This window comes from Beta vulgaris, chromosome 6, assembly GCF_026745355.1.
Source record: "Beta vulgaris subsp. vulgaris cultivar EL10 chromosome 6, EL10.2, whole genome shotgun sequence".
NCBI classification, from domain to species: Eukaryota; Viridiplantae; Streptophyta; class Magnoliopsida; order Caryophyllales; family Amaranthaceae; genus Beta; species Beta vulgaris.
In genome coordinates, this window is record NC_079207.1 from 45,313,865 (window position 1) to 45,336,333 (window position 22,469).

The following is a 22,469-nucleotide window of genomic DNA, read 5'->3' on the forward strand; positions in this document are numbered from 1 at the left end:
TTGAGATCATATTGGTTTAAATACGTTCACACTTGATTAAATAAGATGGCGTAAATGCATACATGTTTTATGTGATGACTTAAATTAAAAGCTATTAATCACTTAAAGTGAAATATTTGAGGGAAATGATGAACAAGTTGCCCTGTATGGGAGGTTCACCGACCACCTACAGGTTTATCTTGTTACTAAGCTGATTTTCTGTTACTTGTCTTCCTTCTATCTTGTCGTGATCCAAGTAGAAGTGGTGTGATCCAAGTAGAAGGGGTGTGATCCAAGAATCAAGAATATAAAACAGATCGATTTCACGTGAAGACAATATTGTATGTGATTGTCAGTTCTTTGGTACTAAATTAGGCAAATTTCACCCCATATTTTCATTATTTTAGTTTTAACATAAGATTATCCTTTCTACTTTACTACTCTCACGACCTATTTCATAAGTAATACATATATGCTACTTTGATGTACCATGTCAAAAATAATGATATTGTTTGTTTACCCCAAATATAATTTCTTTCAATAAATTATCATTACCATATTGAAGATTGTATTGGGCAGTCCTAATAATTAGTATTTCATCTTAACTTTTTTTAAGGGTTGATGCGTAAGTAAAATAATATCCAGCAGTATTTAATTTTACAACCTCATACTCCAAAAACAAAGTTGTAAGGATAATCATCGGACAATTACTCTTGAGGTGATCCCATTTAATCTAAAAAATATGGTAATGAAACAAATTGAATAGGAAAGAGTTACTCACATAATATAAATACTTAATTATTATAATCTAACCGTGTAGAATTTTACCTAAAGGTTTTACGATGTGCCAACCAACTTATACTTTACATCAATGGTTGTATTGAGAACACAATGCAAATATTTTGAATTGCATCAGGATAAATATGTAACATATACATTATGAGCCCTAAATTAGTTGTAACATATGTTGTTGGCATTAATTTCAGAAATTTTTCACCAAATATATACTTCATTAATTCTTTTTTCATCAAATACCTTTCAACCTTTGAAAATTCACCATTTACCTTTCAATTTCTTTAATTCACCACATGCCCTCAATAACTAATGTTTGCCGACATTTTTGGTCACTAACCATTACTTTTGTTACTAAACTCTAATTACCCCATACTTGAGTCATTTAACTTATAGACAACCATTAATACACCAATGAACGCCAACAAAGAGCAAAGAAAGTTATGGAGACAAAGAAAAAAAGGGGGCATAGAAGGTATGTCAATATTTGTGAATTAAGGTAAATGTGTCGAAAAAGAGATAATTGGGGTTTCGTAACGTAAATAAAAATTATTGACTAAAAAAGATATGGATCGTTAGTCATTAAAGGCATGTAGTGGATTTTGAAACATTAAGATGTATATGGTAAATTTAAAAAGATTTAAGGGTATTTTGTGGAAATAATTAATCGAGAATATATGATGAAAGAATCATTAAATTAGATCAAATATATAAATAAAATATTACAGCTTATCTAGAAAAAATGAAATACAATAGATGTTATCTTCTTGGTTGAAGGATGGTTTAAATAATAGATCACTAGCCATTTAGTTTGTTGAAGTGCACTGACATGGATAGCTTGCTTGGACCACTCAAACTCATCCCATTCTCTTGTCCGCCTATCATAATGAAAGAGAACAATTGTAAAATTGTTTGAGAACTGTAATTATAAAATTAAGCACATAAACATAGATACAAATATGATGAGTGAAAGATGAATGAAGAGGTTATTCTCGTTAGAGATGTCTAACCTTCTTTACACATGCATCGATATCGTATCATTAATCATACCCAACTGTGAATGCGACGAGGTAGTTAGGTTTTCTATTTAGGTCTTGCCTAATTTTCTCAGTACTCATGATCTTAAGCTGCGTATTATTTTAGATCTAAGATGCTACACTAGATTATTAACAACCTTGATCTAGCTCCCTTTTTTGTTTCCTTTGTCCCTATTATGGAGATTAGTTTTGTTTTTTGCCATCATTGTTATCAAAGAACCAACAATAGGAGGGTTAGATGAAACTAGAACAACGGCCTTCTTCTCAAGTTGGCTCCGATACCATGTCAAAAAAACTAAATCAATTAAAAGGTTAAGCTGATGTGGAGCACCAAGATTGATTTTATATGCTATCATGTACGATGTATCTTTCTACATTTGTGCATTGTTTTACAAATTATCCGTGTAAAATCACGTTTCACTTTTCTAACTTTTCATATGCACATTTGATTTGTCGCATGATTATACAAACTAGTTAATTAATCAACATAACAGATTTACCTCCTCAGGCAAGCCCCAAAGTCTGCGTCCGTAGAAATCAGTCTCTGATACAACACTTCTAGGGGGTAATCGTTCACTTCCTCGTGGATTTTTTGGTACCCAAACTTGTATTATTGTGACTCGTTATTTTAAATATGTTATTATATGCAGTATCAGCTTATAGTTTCTCAATTTAGCATTAATTTTTTTTATTGAAGGTAATTAAAATAGCCAGAAAATACATTTAAGATGTTTAATTAGCACCATTCCATCCGGCATTTTTCAATACTATAACAATGTTAATGCTATATATTATAAAGTGATCTCGTTTTTTAGACATGCTGTAAATAATCTCATTGTTTCATATACGACAATTTGACTTTTACACTATTGACATGATATCCCACTTTAGCCGTAATTTATTCCTATTATATATTGTTACATTATTCTCGGACACGGGGATGAATAAATTTTATTATACACACCACAGAAAAAAACATAATATTGTTTTAGTATTTCTGAATGGAAGTCAACGGGAAGTTAGCAGAAAGGAAAAACTTTTTCTTATCACTTTTGTTGCTCTACCATTCGTTTTCAGCATGTCTTTCTAGAATTAACGAGTTCTAATTATGCATGAAATAACATCAAGTAGAAAAATGCCTTCCCTGTCCATCACCCTCTCCCCCCCTCCCCTCCCCTTCTATTCCCAAGTTTCGCAGCTTGCTTTGAATGGGCACCAAAGTCTTGGGATTTATGATCTTAACCTGTGAGAAAGCAAAGATATTAAAATTTGCTCCTTCGAAGAAAAACTCATTACCCAAAAAAAAAATGTATCCCTCTTACCTGCATCCATTTCACCTCTAGCGACCTTCCAAAAGGGCCATGAACACTTTATCCCAATTTCGAAATCTAAAGCTTTTGGTAAATCTTTACCCTTCAATTATATCCCATCCGCAATTGCAAATATTTGTACGTTCCCAATTGAAAACTTTGTATCATTATTCTCTCTAGAAGAAGATAAATAAGAAATTCGAAGGGGTAAAGGACCATATATTCCTCAATAGTTGCTTTGTTTCTGTCTAGAAATAGATCCCAAACTTCCAAGCAACCCTAGGGATTGTCTCAATTCTCCCTCTATGAGTTAATCTCCTTGAACTCCTAATCGAATTTCACAACGAAAATATGACAAGAAAAATAGGAGATTGTTTGGATTCATTTAAAAAGAAAACTGGTAAACAAGGCCATAGAGCAATAAAGTATGGTTCACTCGAATCCTTGTAATGGTGGATCCGGCAAAAGAAAATAAGATTTCTATATGGCTAGGAAATATTAAACAAAAAATATTTTTAAACTATTCGTCATTTTTTTGCACTTTATGCAATGAAATCGACAAAAATAATGAAACTTGCCTATAAAGCCCATCCATCAACAAACCACCCACCTTTGATCCAGAATCCACAAAAAATTCAAAATTTGATCACCAAAAACCATCTGACTCCATTGTCAAAGAAACGTAAAATGATAAATACTGAGGTATCTTTGATAGGATACGTTAGTTAAATTCAAAGGATTCCTTAGTCTCATTGATTGGACACTTGGTAGCATTCAAAGGACACTTTGGTACCATTGACAATATACTAGGATTATTTGGTATCATTAATATGATACTTTAATTTAGTTTCATTCAAAAGATATTTTGGTACTATTGACATGAGAGTTTAAATTGGTATCATTCAAATGATGTTTTGGTACCATTGATAGGATACTATAGTTTAGTATCATTCAAATGATATTGTGGTACCATTCATTAGATATTTTGGTATCATGATGATACTTTGATATCCTTGTTTGGATACTTTAATTTGGTATCATTCAAATGACACTTTGGTACCGTTGACATGAAATTTGGTATCATTGAAAAAGTAATTCGATACCATTGTGGTAATATATTAGTACCTTGCATTGATACTTTTGAACCCATTGATTGATACATTGATAACTTTGGAGCCATAAAAGAGATAAGTGTTCACCTGGTAGACTTGATTAGACTTGATTGGACCTTACTGCACCTTATTGAAACTTATTGTCCTGATTTGAACTGAATTGACCTGAAACTTAATTTATTAAGGTGAAGAGAACACACCCTTAATGGTACCGAATTACCCTTTTAATAGTAGAAAGTAACAATACAAGGGTAGAGGTGTAAATTAGACGAGACAGCTGAGTTACTCGAGATCGACTCGAGAGAGCTCGAATCAAACTCGAGTTCGACTCGAGATGTTGTCCAGTTGAGTCAAGCACTCAAGCTTAACTCAAATCAAGCTCGGCTCGAAATCCTAATGAATCGAGCTAGCTCTAGAGGTGTAAATGAGACGAGACATCTCGCGAGCTACTCAAGATTGACTCGGTCAAAGCTCGACTCGAGTGAGCTCGAATCGAACTCAAGTTCGACTCGAGATGTTGTCGAGTTGAGTTAAGCAACTAAATACTCAACTCGAAAACTCGTGAGATGCTCGAATACCCAATTATCTATACAAATTACCTAAATTTGGCATATTTTATACCTTAGGGTTGCTTTCAATACGAGACTCCTGTAACTTACTCGAAATATACTCGTTTAAAACTCGACTCGGTCAAAACTCGGTCAATGCTCGGCTCAAGTGAGTTGGACTCAAATCAAAATGCTAAGGAGTCGAGATTAGCTACCTCGGACTTGAACTCGTCTCCCATCATTTACACCCCTATGAAAGGGTACCAAACTACCCATTTAATAGTACCAAATTACCACTCGAATCACCTGAACCACTCACGCCACCACAAAACCCACCCAACCGCCAGCCCAAAACCCCCCTTCGCAGCACCCTTGTTGTCGCCCTGAACCACCTGTGTTAGCCACCGCCACTTGAAACCACCCTTGCCACCGAGCCAGTACGGTCGTTCACTGTGCACCATCAAAATCACCAGCGCAATCTTAGTCTTCCTTCCCCTGATTCGCCTTCTTGTGTCCCTTTATCCCTCCCCCGTTCTTTTTACTTAGTTTCTATTAAACTAGTTGTTAGAACCAGTGAACTCTTTTTTTCATTAGTTTTATTAGTTTTACTAGTTTAATTTTGATTTATTTAAACAAAACAAATGACTTTCCTAAACTAACTTGCTTTATTAAGTCAGTATATCTTAGATTAACTTAGTCTTTTATAACTTGAAAATATTTCTTAATTTTCTAGAACAAAGTAAGAAGTACAATAGAGTTAGTTTTCTATGTTTCAAATAATTGTTTAAGTTAATAGAAATTAAGTTGAAATAATCTTTAAGTACTCAAAATAATTTCATAAATAATTTGAAAACCATAAACTTTGATTTATAACCTCTCTTAAAATCTTAAAGAATTTCTTTAAGTTATTTGAATTGTTCATTTTATATGTATATAAAGGGTTATCTAGGTAACTAACTTAGATTTAATTTTTTTTTTTAGGGGACTAACTTAGATTTAACTAATGTCTATTGTATACTCTGATTGCGTAGACGAGGAATATGAAGAGTGTTAATATGTCCATGAACTTAACTTATGGGCGCGCATCACGAGATAATCTACGATGTCCATCTAAACGTAGATCCCGTTAGTATAAAACTATTTGATTACGTGATTATGTGCTTATAAAATTTATAAGTATGGACTATAATTATGGATTACAATTATCGACTTAATGCAGATTATGAATACGAAGAATAAAATGGATAACAACTATGGATTTCGATTATGAATCATGATTATGGACAATGTACGATATGACAAATATTATCATTATTATAACGTTATTAATGCTATTATTAATATCAACTTAATCACTAATCTTTTACTCCTAATATGAAAATCATTTTGTGTGATTAGGTAATGTTATGGTTATTATTATTATTATTTTTATTATCATCATTATTATTATTATTATTATTATTATTATTATTATTATTATTATTATTATTATTGTTGTTGTTGTTTTTATTATATATTATATTATTTATATATTATTATTATTATTACTATTATTTATTATTATTATTATTATTATTATTATTACTATTATTATTATTATTATTATTATTATTATTAATTATTATTATTATTATTATTATATTATTATTATTATTATTATTATTATTATATATTATATTATTATTATTATATTATTATTATTATTATTATTATTATTATTATTATTATTATTATTATTATTATTATTATTGGAATTTTATGTAAGTTAGAGTTAGTAAGAACTTGTCAACTGGGTCAATGCTCGCCTCAAGTGAACTGGACTCAAATCGAAATGCTAAGGAGTCGAGATTAGCTACCTTAGACTTGAACTCGTTTCCCATCTACACCCTTATGCAAGGGTACCAAATTAGCCTTTAATGGTACCAAAGTATCATTTAAATAATACCAAAATAACAATGCAAGGGTAACAAACCACCGATTTAATAGTACCAAATTACCCATTTAATAGTACCAAATTACCCTTTTATGGTTTCAAAGTAATAATACAAGGGTAGGGATGTATATGAGATAAGACAGCTCCCGAGCTACTCGAAACCAACTTGGTCAAAGATCGGCTCGAGTGAGCTCGAATCGAAGTTAAGTTCGACCCGAGATGTTGTCGAGTCGAGTTAAGCAACTCGATATTCGACCCGAAAACTTGTGAGAAGCTCGAATACCCAATTATTTATACATAATACCTAAATTTGTCATATTTTATGTCTTAGGGTTGCTTTTAACATGAGACAGTAGCAAGTTACTCGAAATCTACTCAATTAAAATACGACTTGATTAAAGCTTGACTCGAGTGTGCTCAACTCAAATCGAGCTCGACTCAAAATGCTAACGATTCTAGTCGAGCTAGCTCAAACTCAAACTTGACTCACATCATTTACACCCTTATGTAAGGGTACCAAATTACCCTTTTAATGGTACCAAAGTATCATTTGAACAATACTAAAGTAATAGTCAAGGGTACCAAATTATCCTTTTAATGGTACCAAAGTATCCTTTGGTACCATTGACATGATACATGGGTATAGGTCATTCAAATGATACTTTGAACCATCGATTTGATACTTTGGTAGCATTCAAAATATACTTTGGCACCATGATAGGATACTTGGGTATCGATCATTCAAATGACACTTTGAACCATTGATTTGATATTTTGGTAGCATCTAAAATATACTTTGGTCCCATGGCATGAACTTTGGTATCATTCAAAAGATATTTTGGTATCATTAGTATAATATTTTGGTATTATTCAAACAATACTTAGAACCAGTGATTTTATACTTTGGTAGCATTCAAACGATACTTTGGTACCATGACAGGATAATTTGGTACGATTGATATGATATTTTGGTATCATTAAGACGATACTTTGTTACAATTGTTGATGATATTTGGTATCATTGAAACGATACTTTATACCACGGATTGGATATTTTGGTTGCATTTAAAGGATACGTTGGTATCATATACATGATATTTTGATATCATTGAAAGAATATTTTGGTACCATATCTATAGTATATTTTGGTATCGTTTAAGAATACTTTAGTACCATTGACCACATATTTTGGTATCATTTAAAAGATACTTGGTATCATTCAAAGGATATTTTGGTGCCATTGACTCGATATTTTGGGAGCATCAAATGATACGTTGGTACAATTGACAAGATATTAGAATACTTTGGTATTATTGATATATAAGATATATACTTTAATCTGGTATCATTCCAAGGATATTTTGGTATCATTGATAGAATAATTGAATTTAGTATAATACAAACAATATTTTGATACCATTAATAGATTATTTTTTGTATCATAATGATACTTTGATATCATTAGTTGGATAATTTAGCATCATTCAAATGACACTTTGGTACCTTTGAAAATATACTTTGAAACACTTAACATGTACTTTGATACCCTTGAATGAATAATTTCGTATCCTTGTTGTAATACATTGGTACCCTTACATTGATAACTTCGAACCCTTGATACATTGATAACATCGAATCCATACTTTGTACCTTTACAGTCATACTAAGGTACACTTTTCAAAACGCGCTTATTGTTGTTTCTAAAAAAATACTTAGACACACTTGTAATTTGAGAAGGCAAATATTTATTGCCGATGAAAACATTCAAATTTCAATATATATTTTCTTTGTTTTGAAATAAGTGAAACAATCATCTCAAAAAGCCCTCAGATAAAATAAAAATGTATTTCGATATAATTGAATTGTTTAATGATTCAGGCCAAGCATTCTGGTCAAATAGATACGAATTGTTCAATCATATGTTGAGTATATGATGATACTTTTTTATCATTCAAAGGATATATTAGTATCTTAAAAAGATATTTTGGTATCATTTGAATGATACTTGGTACCCTCAATTATATATTTTGACATATTTGAAAGGATACTTTGTATACTTCAAAAGGCCCTTGACATGATTATTTGGTATCCCAATCTTAATATTTTGGTACCCTATATTTGACACTTAAAAACCTTTGAGTTGATAAATTATATATTATGGAGTTTGATTCTAAAACTAAAGCTAATTTATGCAACAGAAAAATTAATACTTTAAAATTTTATTTGTGCCTAATATAAATTATGTAAAAAAGTATGATTATGATATTAAAATTTGTGAAAAAAAAGACAAATATACTAACTATATTAATCTTAATCCGATTTAAATTTATTTAATAATTCTCGTAAAAACTAGTTGGTACCATTCAAAGGATACATAATAATATTTAGTCGTTAGTCACGTGCGTGTTACAGTTTGTATTATGCATTCAAAATTATTTTTTTTCGTATATTTGCACGAATATGTTTTAATGCAAGGTTTTAAGTAGAATATATATTCTGTTATTATATTATAAAGTATGATGACTATAAAAATAAATTTAGTTTTATGTGACAAAAAATGCGATATTATTACTCTTTAATACGATTCAAAATTTATTTGTGAAATGAGTTATTTTAAAAAGTATGTTTACGGTATGAACATTTGATAAAAATATTTTTAAAAAGACAAATAAGTACAAGTATGGTTATTTGGTACCTTGTATTGTTATTTTGGCATTCTTGCTTTATTCTATTTGTACCCTTTCATTTATATATTTGAACCCCTAAATTGATTCATGGGTTACCTTAAAGGAATAATAATTATTTGCCAAGTTTAAGGAATCATATATTATATATTAAAGATAATAAGCCTGAAATCTTGATTAAATTTTATGAGGAACTATTGAATGGTATATGTCCTGACTATTTGTTTATTTAATTACTCGATTAACAGAGTTTTTAACCAAGGACAAATACTTTCATAAAATTTGTAATTAATCTTAGCGAGTTATACTTTTTGTAATAGATTTATATACCTTGAAACGATCGACATGTACTTCGGTACCATTAACTGTAATTTGGTACCCTTGTAATAATATATTGGTACCCTTGCTTTGATAATTTCAAACTCGTAAATTTATACATTGATAACCAATTAATCAATCAAAAGGGTTTGAATGTATGAACGCCAGGGTACCAATATATTAAGCAATGGTAGCAAAGGAACACTATAAGGATAACAAATTAATCATAATAAGATCATTTGAGCCAAATAGTAGTTGAATTACTAGTATTTACTTATTATTAAATTCACCCTTTGTCTTATATTGCTTTGCACTTTTATTTCATTGTGTGTACGACAACTCTTTAACCATTGATTTTTTACTTGGTAATCTCCATTTCTCATTATTAAAACTCCAAATGAGAAAAATCAAAGAATGAGCTAATAAATAGCCTTAAATATATAGTAGTATACAAATATATACGATATAAGCTTTGTATCAGATCAGACAATCTTTTACAATAATTTGCAAAAATGTTGTACGGAATAAAATAAAGAAAATAAAAAACATACCTCCCCTCAAATACAATATTATTCTCAACCTAACACGCGTAACTATAAACACAACCACTTTTCTACTCTTTATTTATTTTTTATAAAAGAAATGATCTAATCTTTATTTATTGTTTTTATAAAGGAAATTATCTACTTGTTATTTATTTTTTTATAAAGGAAATGATATATTCTTACAAGTCTCCTTTTTTAACCCTTCAATCTATATCTCAAACTTTTCTCTTTTACTAATAAACAATTCCAATTCTCTAAATCTTTATTAACAAAAACTTACTACTTCAACTAATTTCATAATCATTAACACTGAAACATAGGACAGAGTAATGAAAAAATCTTGTAATAGTATAGATGAAATTAATAAAGGGAAAATTCCTCAGGTACCTCCGAGGTTTGGCGTAATTCCAAAATTACTCCTCACATTTGGGGAATTCCTCATATACACCTGAGGTTTGTGTTTGTGCTCAAAATACCCTTACTCTTGACGGGACCCTAACGCCGTTAACTTTTTCTCTCTTTCTCTTTAGTTCTTTCTCTTTAATCCCACCATCATCCATTGATGAACATCCAAGCTTTCTCTCTCCTCTCACCATCCTCCATTTGTGACATTCTAAACCTCATAATTTTTTCTCTCTCCTCCCACCATCCTCCATTTTTATTTTTCTTGAATTTTCGAGTAGTTTGTTAAATTAACAAAATAAATCATATTTAGTTTGTTGAATTAATTCAAAAATCATCTTCCCTTGCAGATTCTTCCTCTTCCTTGTCGTTGCTCCCTTAGTGTCGCTTCTCTCTTCTCTCTCCGCTACTGCAGCCATCGCCGGAGCTGCGCGTGCTACTCGGATTCTCCCTCCTCTGTTCGCGTGTGTCTGTCACCGATGTTGTTGCGTCTACCACCGGTGTTGCTGCTGCATTATGTTCTTCCTTTCCCCTGCTGATTCGTTGGTGGTGCTACCACCTCTAGTGGTGATCGTGTGTTGATGGTTCGCAAAGTAGATCGAATCATCAACAAATCGATGGATGAAGAATCGATGGACGAAGGAAGATGAAGATTAGGAGGAGGGAGAAAGGCATAGAGGTGGGAGGAGGGAGAACACTTGGAGGTTTGCTGGTTAATAAATGGAGGATGGTGGGAGGAAAGAGAGAAAACTGAAGAGAGAGAGAAAGAAAGTTAACAGCATTAGGGTTCCATCAAGAATAAGGATATACTCAAGAATCTTGATATACTCAAGAATCTAATACCTTCGCTGGTGATGCGTTTCCTCGAGTCTAGAGTTGTCTTTCTAATCTTGAATCTTGATATACTCAAGAATCTAGTGCTTCAAAATTTATGTTCCAGCGAGGCTGACCTTCACACTTTGAAATTTTTTTTATTTTAATCAATTAACCACAGTTGTTAATTATTAATTTGAAACAATTTATAAACTTTACGGGAATAATTTGATTAATTTTAGTAGCTACAAGTTTTTCTAGGCAACAATGGATGAAGGAGAAAGACAGGTTGAGAGAGAAAGGAGAAACTATATCGCAGGTCTTTCAATAGGGCTTTCTAGCTTAGTATTTGTCTTGTAGCGCGCAATGAAAATACCTTCGTGAGAGGCCAAACGGCCTCTCACGAGTCATGATAAGATGCCTAAACAAGCTCTATTTTGGGTAGGAAGATGTTTGAGTAACCTTTTGGGTTGCCAACCCTCTTAGACACATTAGAATAAAATATTGATATGTATGTAAAAAATGAGGAAAGAAGAGATACAAAAATAATGTTTTAATGTATTCCTAATCAATGAAAATTCAATAACAATAGGGTTGGCAACCCTTAAGGTCACTCAATCAATGTCCGGTTGGGTATAGGCAAGTAACTGATTATTTATGGAAGTCATCAAGTTAGTACTAGTTATTGGATTTTGACTCAAATAGACTACCATGTATGAGAATGATGAGTGACAAGTGAGTTGGCTCTTATTAAAGAAATTGAATTGAACTAATGGAAAAATATATGCTAAAGGAATATAATTAACTCATACTCTTTACTTGGAATTTGTAGAAATGGGTGTTAATATCTTGTTTGTCATTGTTGTTCAGGTGTATAATGAATTTGATTTGTGCAGCTCAAAAAAATTAAGGAAACTTGGAGGTTTCTATTGGGTTGGAGATTAAGAAATTGGATTCCGACTGAGGTAATATTTATGTTCCACAAAACGTATTTAAATGCCCATGTGAGTCTTGTATTGTATTTTCAATATTATATATCGTTTATAGTCATGACAACGATTATAGATGTATCTATGAGTGTTTATTTGTGGAACTTTTATTAAATGATTATCGAAATATGATGTTTAATTATTGGCGTTATTAGGAAACATTTATGTTTCTTGAAATATGATTTGAGTATGATAATATAAAAAGAATTTTGTATTTGTTTTAACTGACCTAACTTATGAACTGCGATAAATATTGGGCAAGGTACATGTGGAGGAAAATGATTCAGATATACGTTAAGATAAAAGTTAAGACCAGAAATGGTCGAATATTTGGTGATGTTACATTGCGTTATTCTCTGTCAAAACTCATACTTGCTAGCAATCTGTGTTAAGGGGTTGAGCTATGCCGGTGGTGTGTCTGAATAATGATTTTCCGAATAAATACCAAGCTAAGATTATTGTATAAAAATGTTTACGAACTAAAATCGGTTTAATGGGATGAAGTAAAGTTACCGAACTTTCTGCTTATTTTGTTTTTTGTTTTTTTTTGTATTTCTTTCTATTATTTGCAAGTGTCATATTAATATCCCTAAATCATTTGGATGAGCGAGAAGATGGGTATGTTTCCATGTGTTATTGGTGATTTGAAATTGTAATTCAATATTTTAATGAGAATGGTTTTGTGGAATTTGATTGTATTATTTCGGGATATGAGTCGGAGCAGTTATGTATTTGAATTTCATAATCAGAATATTTTTTAGTGGGTCCCGACTCACGGGTTCATGATCGATTTGTAAAGTTATGTTTCTGCTGCAAGAGAATGTAATTCGAGGTTTCTCAAGTCTTAATTCGTGATATGTGGATGTTAATTAAGTGAAATTAGCTAGCAGCTTTGGAAGCGCGGGTTGTTACACCGGTGGCAAAGTCAAGCTTTCTATTGGATACAAGAGCTATTTCCATTTTTCTTTTCAAGCTAAAATAGTTATTTAAACTGTTAAATTTGGTTCTAACATTTAGATATATTGAATTTTCAAAAGTGTGAAGGTATAGAGGATATGTCGCTTCAATTACCTTAGTAGTGATTTCTTTTTCACCTTTAGCTCCAACCATTTCTTCTAAGCTTTTAGGAGTAGGAATAAGTTTTGATTTGTGGTGTAATTGAATGCAAATGATAAAGAGGATCTCTTTAGCTTCTTTGATACAATCAAGATTAAATGGACAGTAGCTAGTAGAAACTCTTTGAGTGTTTTCCATTCATTGAATTGCTCTATTGGATGTACAACTTAACTTACACTAGGGCTACTTTTTTTAATTACTCCCTCTGTTCCAAAATAAATGATATGGTTTTTCTAGACAAATTACAGAAAACTGTGGAACTAAATATAGAAATGGAAACTATGTTATGGGACACCCAAAATAAAAGTGGGAACTATATTTTGAGACAGAGCGAGTATATAAGTTCGAAAGTACAAAGATCACATGAACATGTAAACATGAAAATAGCTAGAATTAGCTAAGGCTATGTTTAGTTCACCTGAAATTTTCTGATATGAACTTATCTGATCTGATCTGAACTTATTTTTTCTGATCTGATCTGATCTGAACTAATCTGATAACAAGATCTTATCTTTTAGATTTTTCTCAATATATAAGAAAAAATATAGTCATGTGGGGTCTTGTTTGATTCGTCTCAATGAGTACTTTATTAATATTCAATTATTATAATTTTTACTAATATGTAATGAAAGATATAATGATTTTTAAATATAAGCATGATCTGAACTGATCTGATTAGATCTGAAATAAGCAAAAATAAGGTGAACTAAACATAGCCTAAGGGTGCGTTCTGTTCAACTTAAAAAATTAAGTTTCAGGTGCAATAAGTTCAGATAAGTTCAGATAAGTTCAGATAAGTTGCAATAAGGTCTAATAAGGGCAATAAGTTCCAATAAGGTCTAATAAGGTCCAATAAGTTCCAATCAGGTGCAATAAGTTCCAATCAGGTGCAATAAGTTCCAATCAGGTCTAATAAGGTCCAATAAGTTCCAATCAGGTCTAATAAGATCCAATAAGGTCCAAATAGTCAATGTTTGATAAACATTTGTATTATTGTCCATTATTTTGTTATTCATAATTTCATATCATTATTAGCTGATTATGTTATTATTAGAATTTTAATTAAAGTGCCACAATGATTATATAGTATTATACTTGTATTAGTGTCTATTATTTTATTATTTATTTGTATTATGTTTATTATTTTATTATTTATTTATATTATGTCTATTATTTTATTATTCATATTACTATTAGCTGATTATGTTATTATTAGAATTTTTTATTAAAGTACCACAATGTATAGTATTATACTTGTATTATTGTCTATTATTTGATTATTCATATTGCTATTAAATAATATTATAATCATGGTCAAATAATTAAGGTTAACAATAATAATAATAATTATAATTACAATATTTTGCAATTCATCTTTAAATAACTAAAGATAACATGTTTTCGTTACTAATAACAATGAAAGATATAAAATTTTGATTTTCTACTAGTGTTTTATAAAATCAAAACAAGACTATTAGACATATTAGTGGTGAAAGTTATGTATAGGCAAATATATAAATAGTAAATTTTTTTGTTAAATTAATTATCATAAGAGATAATTAATAATCATTATTTTTTAAAGGACAAATTATAATAATTATTACTCCATAAAAAATTTTGAGGGGTAGTATTAACATTAGTGGTAATTTTTATGTTATTCATGGTCAATGTTTTTGTCTAATAAGGTCAAATAAGTTTCAATCAGGTCCAATAAGGTCTAATAAGTTTCAATCAGGTCCAATAAGGTCTAATAAGTTTCAATCAGGTCCAATAAGGTCTAATAAGTTTCAATCAGGGCTAATAAGGTTTAATAAGTTTCAATAAGGTCAATAAGTTCCAATCAGGTCCAATAAGTTCCAATCAGGTCCAATAAGTTGAATCAGGTCCAATCAGGTTTAATAAGTTCCAATAAGTTCAGTTCAGGTTCAATAAGTTCAGTTCAGATAAAGTCAAATAAGTTCAGGTCCAATAAGTTGAATAGAACGCACCCTAAATATTACATATGATTTACAAAGGCTAAGCTACTCTTAGCTAGAAAAATAATGTTGCACAAAATAGCTAGTTAGAGTATTTGTAGTACTAAGTTGACTTGCTTTCCATTGATGTATACTTTTACAGGAGGGCACCATGATAATCAATAAAGTTTGCCTTACCGGTCAAATGTTTTCGAAAAATAATCAATACATACAGTTATTATGTTGGGTCCCAAGGATTTCACGATAAATTGCATGCAATGCAATGCAGGGTTCCTTTTTCTTATTTACCATGTATAAAAACGCCTTGGCAATAATGAGCATTGTTGTTATACTCAAACCATCCTTTTATTTAGGAGTTCGTTTGGACCTCTACATTTGAGTGGGATAACGAGCTGTGTTATTGATACTAAATCCCAATGACTTGAAGTAGACTTGTTCAGCATCCGCCATCCGATCTTGGAACATACTCCATTCTTTCCTGCACCTTTCTCTTACCTGACTAAATAAATTTACTTAAAACAGATTGCAAATTAAGGGTAAAAATTGATAAATAAGCATTACTTTTCTTATGTTTTGTATATAGAGAGTTGTCGCGGGTACCAAATTGACGAGATTTGGTACTAAATTAACGAGATTTCATCAGCTACATTAATTGAATCTATATATTTTCCTATGTATTCACGAAGTATTGTATAAAAATTAACATGTTCAAACTATAAGAAAAGAGAGGACTATACCCCTTCCCATGGTGCCTTCCCATCCTCAGCTACACCCTATATATCCAAGAAATTTTGATAAGAGAAAGAGATTGATCAGATAGGTAACAACACAAGCAAAAAAAGAATATTAATACTTAATTTATTCCATGTTATGCAATCGTTTTTTTCATTGTTTCCAAACATATAGCTTTTTATCATTAATACTATTATATATGTATGATTATTTGTCACAAACCACCTTTTATAATCACTTTTTTGTGAGAAACCACATTCTAAAAAAATTGGGTATGCAGCCACCTTTTTGGTTCTTGTTTTTGTTGGAAGCCACCACTGGCCGGAATCCGGTGGTTGACCTCGATTTTCCGGCGTTGACCATCATAGAACCCATTTTGTTCCAAATTTTCGTCATTTCTTCCACCTTTACGCCTTCTCCCTTCTTGTGTTAGCATCTTCCTCCCTCGATTTTTTTTTTAAAAATTTTAGAGCAGGGAGGAGGAAGGGAGAAAGAGAAAGAAGAAGGGGTGGGAAAGCTGTGTGGCGGGGGGTTTGTCGGATGATGCAAGGGGGGAGGGGGGATGCGAGGGGGATGGGGGTTGATGGGGGTTGTGAGGGGGAGGGGTTGCTTGGGGATGCAAGGAGGGAGGGGGAAGCAAGGGGTTGGGGGGGCTGTCGGGGGATGCGAGGGGAGAGAGGGGCTTGAGTTTAGGAGGGTGGGGATGGTTGTGGGGTTGCGGGGGGTTGGGGCTATGCGTGGGATAGAGCTAGGAGGGTGGGGCTGGGCGGCGATGACTAGGAAGGACTGGGGTTGGAGTTGGTGGCTGCGAGGAGAAGGCTATATGATGGTGATTTTCGCAGAAGAAGGATAAAGGAGGAAGAATGGCAAAAATCTGAAAAAAAATATAGTTTCTATGATGGTCAATTCCAGAAAAGTTAGGTCAACAACCGGATTGCGGCAAGTGGTGGCTTCACACAAAAAATAAAGGGAAATTTCCTCAGGTACCCCTGAAGTTTGACGTAATTCCCAAACTACCCCCCACATTTGGGGAATTCCTCAGATACCCCTGAGGTTTGGGTTTGGGCTCAAGATACCCTTACTATGGACAGAACCCTAACGCCGTTAGGTTTTCTCCCTCTCTCTACCTAATTTTCTCTCTCCTCCCATTCCCCCACCCACTGCCAACACCCCTCCCCCAGTCGACGACTAACAGCAGGCGACCCTACCCCCTCCCTTCGCCGGCCAGAATAGCAGCACCCCCGGCGATCCTACACCTTCCCTTCGCCGGCCAGAACAGCAACACCCCTGGCGGCCCTTCCCTCTCCATTTCCCCCACCCTCGACACCTCACCCTAGCCCTCCCTTCACCGGCCAGAACAACAGCACCCTGACACGACACCACGCCCTCCCTCCTTTCCCCCTATCGGAAATGTCCCCCCTTCCCTGTCTCCCACCGTGAGTCGACCCCTTCCCTTCGCCACCCAGATACGCCGCCCACAAACCCTTAAACCCGCCCTCAAAACCACCCTAGGCTGTCGTTCTGCTGTTCTGGCCGGCGCCAACGCCGAGGGTGAGGGAATCGGGAATGGGGAAGGGAGGGGTAGGTTCGTCGGCGCCGGAGTAGGGGATGGGGGTTTGGCAGTGGGTGGGAGAATGGGAGGAGAGAGAAAATGGGGGAGAGAGGGGGGGGAACCTAATGGTGTTAGGGTTCCGTCCATAGTAAGGGTATCTTGAGCCCAAACCCAAACCTCAGGGGTATCTGAGGAATTCCCCAAATGTGGGGGGTAATTTGGGAATTACGTCAAACCTCAGGGGTACCTGAGGAAATTTCCCAAAAATAAAACCAAAAAGGTGGTTGCGTGCCCAATTTTTTTTAAAGGTGGTTTCTCACAAAAAAATAGTTATAAAAGGTGGTTTCTGACAAATTTTCCTAGTTAAAAATATGACAATTTGAAATTTATAAATTTCATCCCTTAAAAAGAAATGTTGCAACTTATATAAAACAAATAAAGTAGAAAGAAAGATGGACCTGGTTCACAAGTGATGGTACTGATTGATGAACTATCCATTGTGAATCTATAACCCCAATCTTTTCATGTGCTGGCTATATTAACAAGGATCGCAAAATGAAAAAAATAATACATTACATTACAACAAAAAGAATGGAACCTTGCACTGATTGGTACGAGAAGGACAAAGAAAAGAAATTACAACACCTCAACGCACATCCTCAATGCAAAATCAAGACCCCAGCCATGCACCAAGTCATTCTGTAATATAAACCACTAACCACATTAGTATTCAAATTAGGACCACAAATTCCACTCGAGACTCACCAAACTCAACTTAACCTAGCTTCAAAAGTGCATAATTTTTAGCATTTATCTTTGTTTTTACCTATATTGAGAAAATCGTTCAAGAAAACCCAGATACCTGAATCATGTGCCAAACACAGCGCCATGCATTTCTTGAGAATACTGGTGCCATAATTTCAATGAACCTAAAAGATAAAGACCTTATAAATTCAAAAACTAATCAATCATATAAAAAGCAACATCCAGATTTAAGATATAGTTTATACAACATACGCAGCACATGGTGGAAGCACAGGATTAGGGCACCAACCAGGCTTTTCTTCAGTGAATCTGTAGAAGTAGGGAGAATTGAAGTAACAACGAAAACAACTAAGAATCCTCCAGGTTGTGCGGAAAACATTTCTAATAGAAATACGATCAAGTTTTATGTATTCACATGCACTTACTTATGAAACTCGCTATTCTCTCTCCGCTTGGTCATTTGCCATGTTAGTCCACTATTTGGCTCTAAACCAGGCTGTGAAATCTCCAATCCATGCTTCTTAACTAATTTAAGGTATCTAAAACCAAAGTTAATCAGTAACTAATATATGTAGCCCCAATCACATTTGTAGGGTAGAATGTTGAAGTAGAATTAAGCTTACTCTTCAGCATCGAAGTTTTCAACCCCAAGGTCTTCATCCCATATGAATATGTAATCATAGGCAGCTACCACGTTCGGATGTAGGAATCGTTTAGCATACCACCTAAAACACCAAATGTTAATGAATCATTAGAGTAAATGGACTGAGGATATGACCCTAGATATGTAATGTGTGTAAGTCATCCATTAGATCTTTAAGACTTGATTTATTTGTAAGTGGTTTAGTTCACCCAACTTCCATAACCACATAATCCATAGGTTTTAGCCAAAAAAAATGCAAAAGGAATTGAGGTCATAGTCATACTGTATATCTGACTACGCCAAATTAGACCAGACCAGACTAAAAAATACTAGAACTAGACCACAAGAATCTAGAATATAAAACAGATCGATTTCACGTGAAGACAATATTGCATTTGATTGTCAGTTCTTTGATACTAACTTAAGCAAATTTCACCCAATATTTCCATTATTTTGTTTTAACATAAGATTTTCTTTTCTACTTTACTACTCTCACTACCTATTTGATAAGTGATACATATATGCTATTTTGATGTGTCATGTCAAAGATAATGATATTGTTTGTTTACCCCAAATATAATTGCTTTCAATAAATTATCATTACCATATTGAAGATGGTATTGGGCAGTCCTAAAAATTAGAGTTTCATCTTAACTTTTTTTAAGGGTTGATGCGTAAGTAAAATAATGTCCAGTATTATTTAATTTAACAACCTCATACTCCAAAAACAAAGTTCTAGAGATAATCATCAGTCAATTACTCTTGAGGCTATCCGATTGAATTCTAAATAATATGGTAATGAAACAAATTGAATAGGTAAAGAGTTACTCAACGAGTATAAAAACTTAATTATTATATTCTAACTGTGTAGAATTTTACTTAAAAGGTTTTAGGATGTGCCAACCAACTTTCTTTACATCAATGGTTGTATTGAGAACACAATGCAAATATTTTGAATTGCATTATGATAAATATGTATCATATACATTATGAGTCCTAAATTAGTTGTAACATATATTGTTGGCACTAATTTCAGAGATTTTTCACCAAATATATCTATCAGTAATTCTTTTTTCATCAAATACCTTTCAACCTTTGAAAATTCACCATTTACCTTTCAATTTCTTTAGAATTCACCATATGCCCTCAATAACTAATGTTTGCCGACATTTTTGGTCATTAACCCTTACTTTTGTTACTAAACTCTACTTACCCTATACTTGAGTCATTTACCTTAATAGACTACCATTAATACACCAATGAATGCCAAGAAAGAGTAAAGAAAATTATGAAGACAAAGAGAAAAAGGGGTCATAGATGGTATATATCAATATTTGTGAATTAAGGTAAATGTGTCGAATAGGAGATAATTGGAGTTTAATAACTTAAATAAAGATTATTGACTAAAAAAGATATGGATCGTTAGTCATTAAAGACATGTAGTGAATTTTAAAACATGAAGACGTATATGGTAAATTTAAAAAGATTTAAGGGTATTTTGTGGAAACACTTCATCAAGAATATTTGATGAAAGAATCATTAATTTAATCAAATATATAAATAAAATATTGCAGCTAATTAAGAAAAATGAAATACAGTAGATGTTATCTTCTTGGTTGAAGGATGGTTTAAATAATAGATCACTCGCCATTTAGTCTGTTTAAGTGCACTGACATGGATAGCTTGCTTGGACCACTCAAACTCATCCCATTCACTTGTCCGCCCATCATAATGAAAGAGAACAATTGTAAAGTTGTCTGAGAACTGTAATCATAAAATTAAGCACATAACCATAGATACAAATATGATGAGTGAAAGATGAATGCAAAGGTTATACGTGTTAGAGATGTCTAACCTTCTTTACACATGCATCGATATCGTATCGTTGATCATACCCAACTGTGAATGCGACTAGGTAGTTAGGTTTGCTACTGAGGTCCTGCAAAATTTTCTCAGTACTCATGATCTTAAACCGCGTATCATTTTAGATCTAAGATGCTACTCAAGATTATTAACAACCTTGATCTAACTCCTTTTTTTTGTTTCTTTTGTCCTCATTATGGAGATTAGTTTTCTTTTTTGCCATCATTATTCTTGTCAAAGAACCAACAAAAGGAGGGTTAGATGAAACTAGAACAACGGCCTTCTTCTCAAGTTGGCTCCGATACCATGTCAAAAAACCAAATCAATTAAAAGGTTAAGCTGATGTGGAGCACCAAGATTGATTTTATATGCTATCATGCATGTCCATTGTATCTTTCTACATTTGTGCATTGTTTTACAAATTATCCGTGTAAAATCACGTTTCACTTTTCTTAGTTTTCATATGCACATTTGATTTGTCGCATGATTATACAAACTAGTTAATTAATCAACATAACAGATTTACCTCCTCAGGCAAGCCCCAAAGTCTGCGTCTGTAGAAATCAGTCTCTGATACAACAATTCTAGGGGGTAATCGTTCACTTCCTCGTGGATTTGTTGGTACCCAAACCTGTAATATTGTGACTCACTATTTTAATTATGTTATTATATGCAGTATCAACTTATAATTTCTCAATTTAGCATTAATTTTTTTTATTGAAGGTAATTAAAGTAGCCACAAAATATACTTAAGATGCTTAATTAGTACCATTCCATCTGGCATTTTTAATACTATAACAATGTTAATGCTATATATTACAAAGTGAGCCTGTTTTTGAGACGGGCTGTAAATAATCTCATTGTTTCATAATTACATACGTCAATTTGACTTTTACATTATTAACATGATATCCCACTTTAGCCATAATTCACTCCTATTATATAAAATCAAAATCTATACATAATTTGTTAGATTTCTCTTAGATTATATTATCAACTAAAGATATTTTTATATTTTTTGATAAAAGATTTAAAAAAAATCAAATCAAAATTTTACGTTGATAAACGTGAAACTGATATTGTTGCATTATTCTCGAACACGGGATGAATGAAATTTGATTATACACACCACAGAAAGAACATAATATTGTTTGAGTACTTCTAAATGGAAGTCTACGGGAAGTTAGCAGAAAGGAAAAACTTTTTCTTTCCACTTTTCTTGTTATGCCCTTCGTTTTTAGCTTGTCTTTCTAGAATTAAAAAACTTATAATTATGCATGAAATAACATCGAGTATAAAAATGTCTTCCCCTCTCCATCCCCTCCCCCCCCCTTTTTCTATTACCTAATTTCGCAGCTCG

General features: G+C 32.7%; 1 protein-coding gene across 1 annotated transcript in view; it reads right to left on the reverse strand.

Moving 5' to 3' along the window:
• Positions 1 to 15,734: 15,734 nt before the first annotated feature.
• LOC130591841 (uncharacterized) overlaps positions 15,735 to 22,469 on the reverse strand; it is a 37,128-nt gene continuing 30,393 nt past the window's right edge. The window contains exons 5-15 of the mRNA XM_057395778.1: positions 21,636 to 21,740; positions 21,102 to 21,185; positions 20,895 to 21,010; positions 19,227 to 19,328; positions 19,029 to 19,142; positions 18,856 to 18,912; positions 18,701 to 18,767; positions 18,484 to 18,537; positions 18,297 to 18,371; positions 16,292 to 16,327; positions 15,735 to 16,049 (exon numbers count right to left, since the gene is read on the reverse strand). Of these exons, the coding sequence (XP_057251761.1) occupies positions 15,924 to 16,049; positions 16,292 to 16,327; positions 18,297 to 18,371; positions 18,484 to 18,537; positions 18,701 to 18,767; positions 18,856 to 18,912; positions 19,029 to 19,142; positions 19,227 to 19,328; positions 20,895 to 21,010; positions 21,102 to 21,185; positions 21,636 to 21,740 (936 nt within the window). The 3' untranslated portion in view covers positions 15,735 to 15,923. The remainder of the gene's footprint in view (positions 16,050 to 16,291; positions 16,328 to 18,296; positions 18,372 to 18,483; positions 18,538 to 18,700; positions 18,768 to 18,855; positions 18,913 to 19,028; positions 19,143 to 19,226; positions 19,329 to 20,894; positions 21,011 to 21,101; positions 21,186 to 21,635; positions 21,741 to 22,469) is intronic.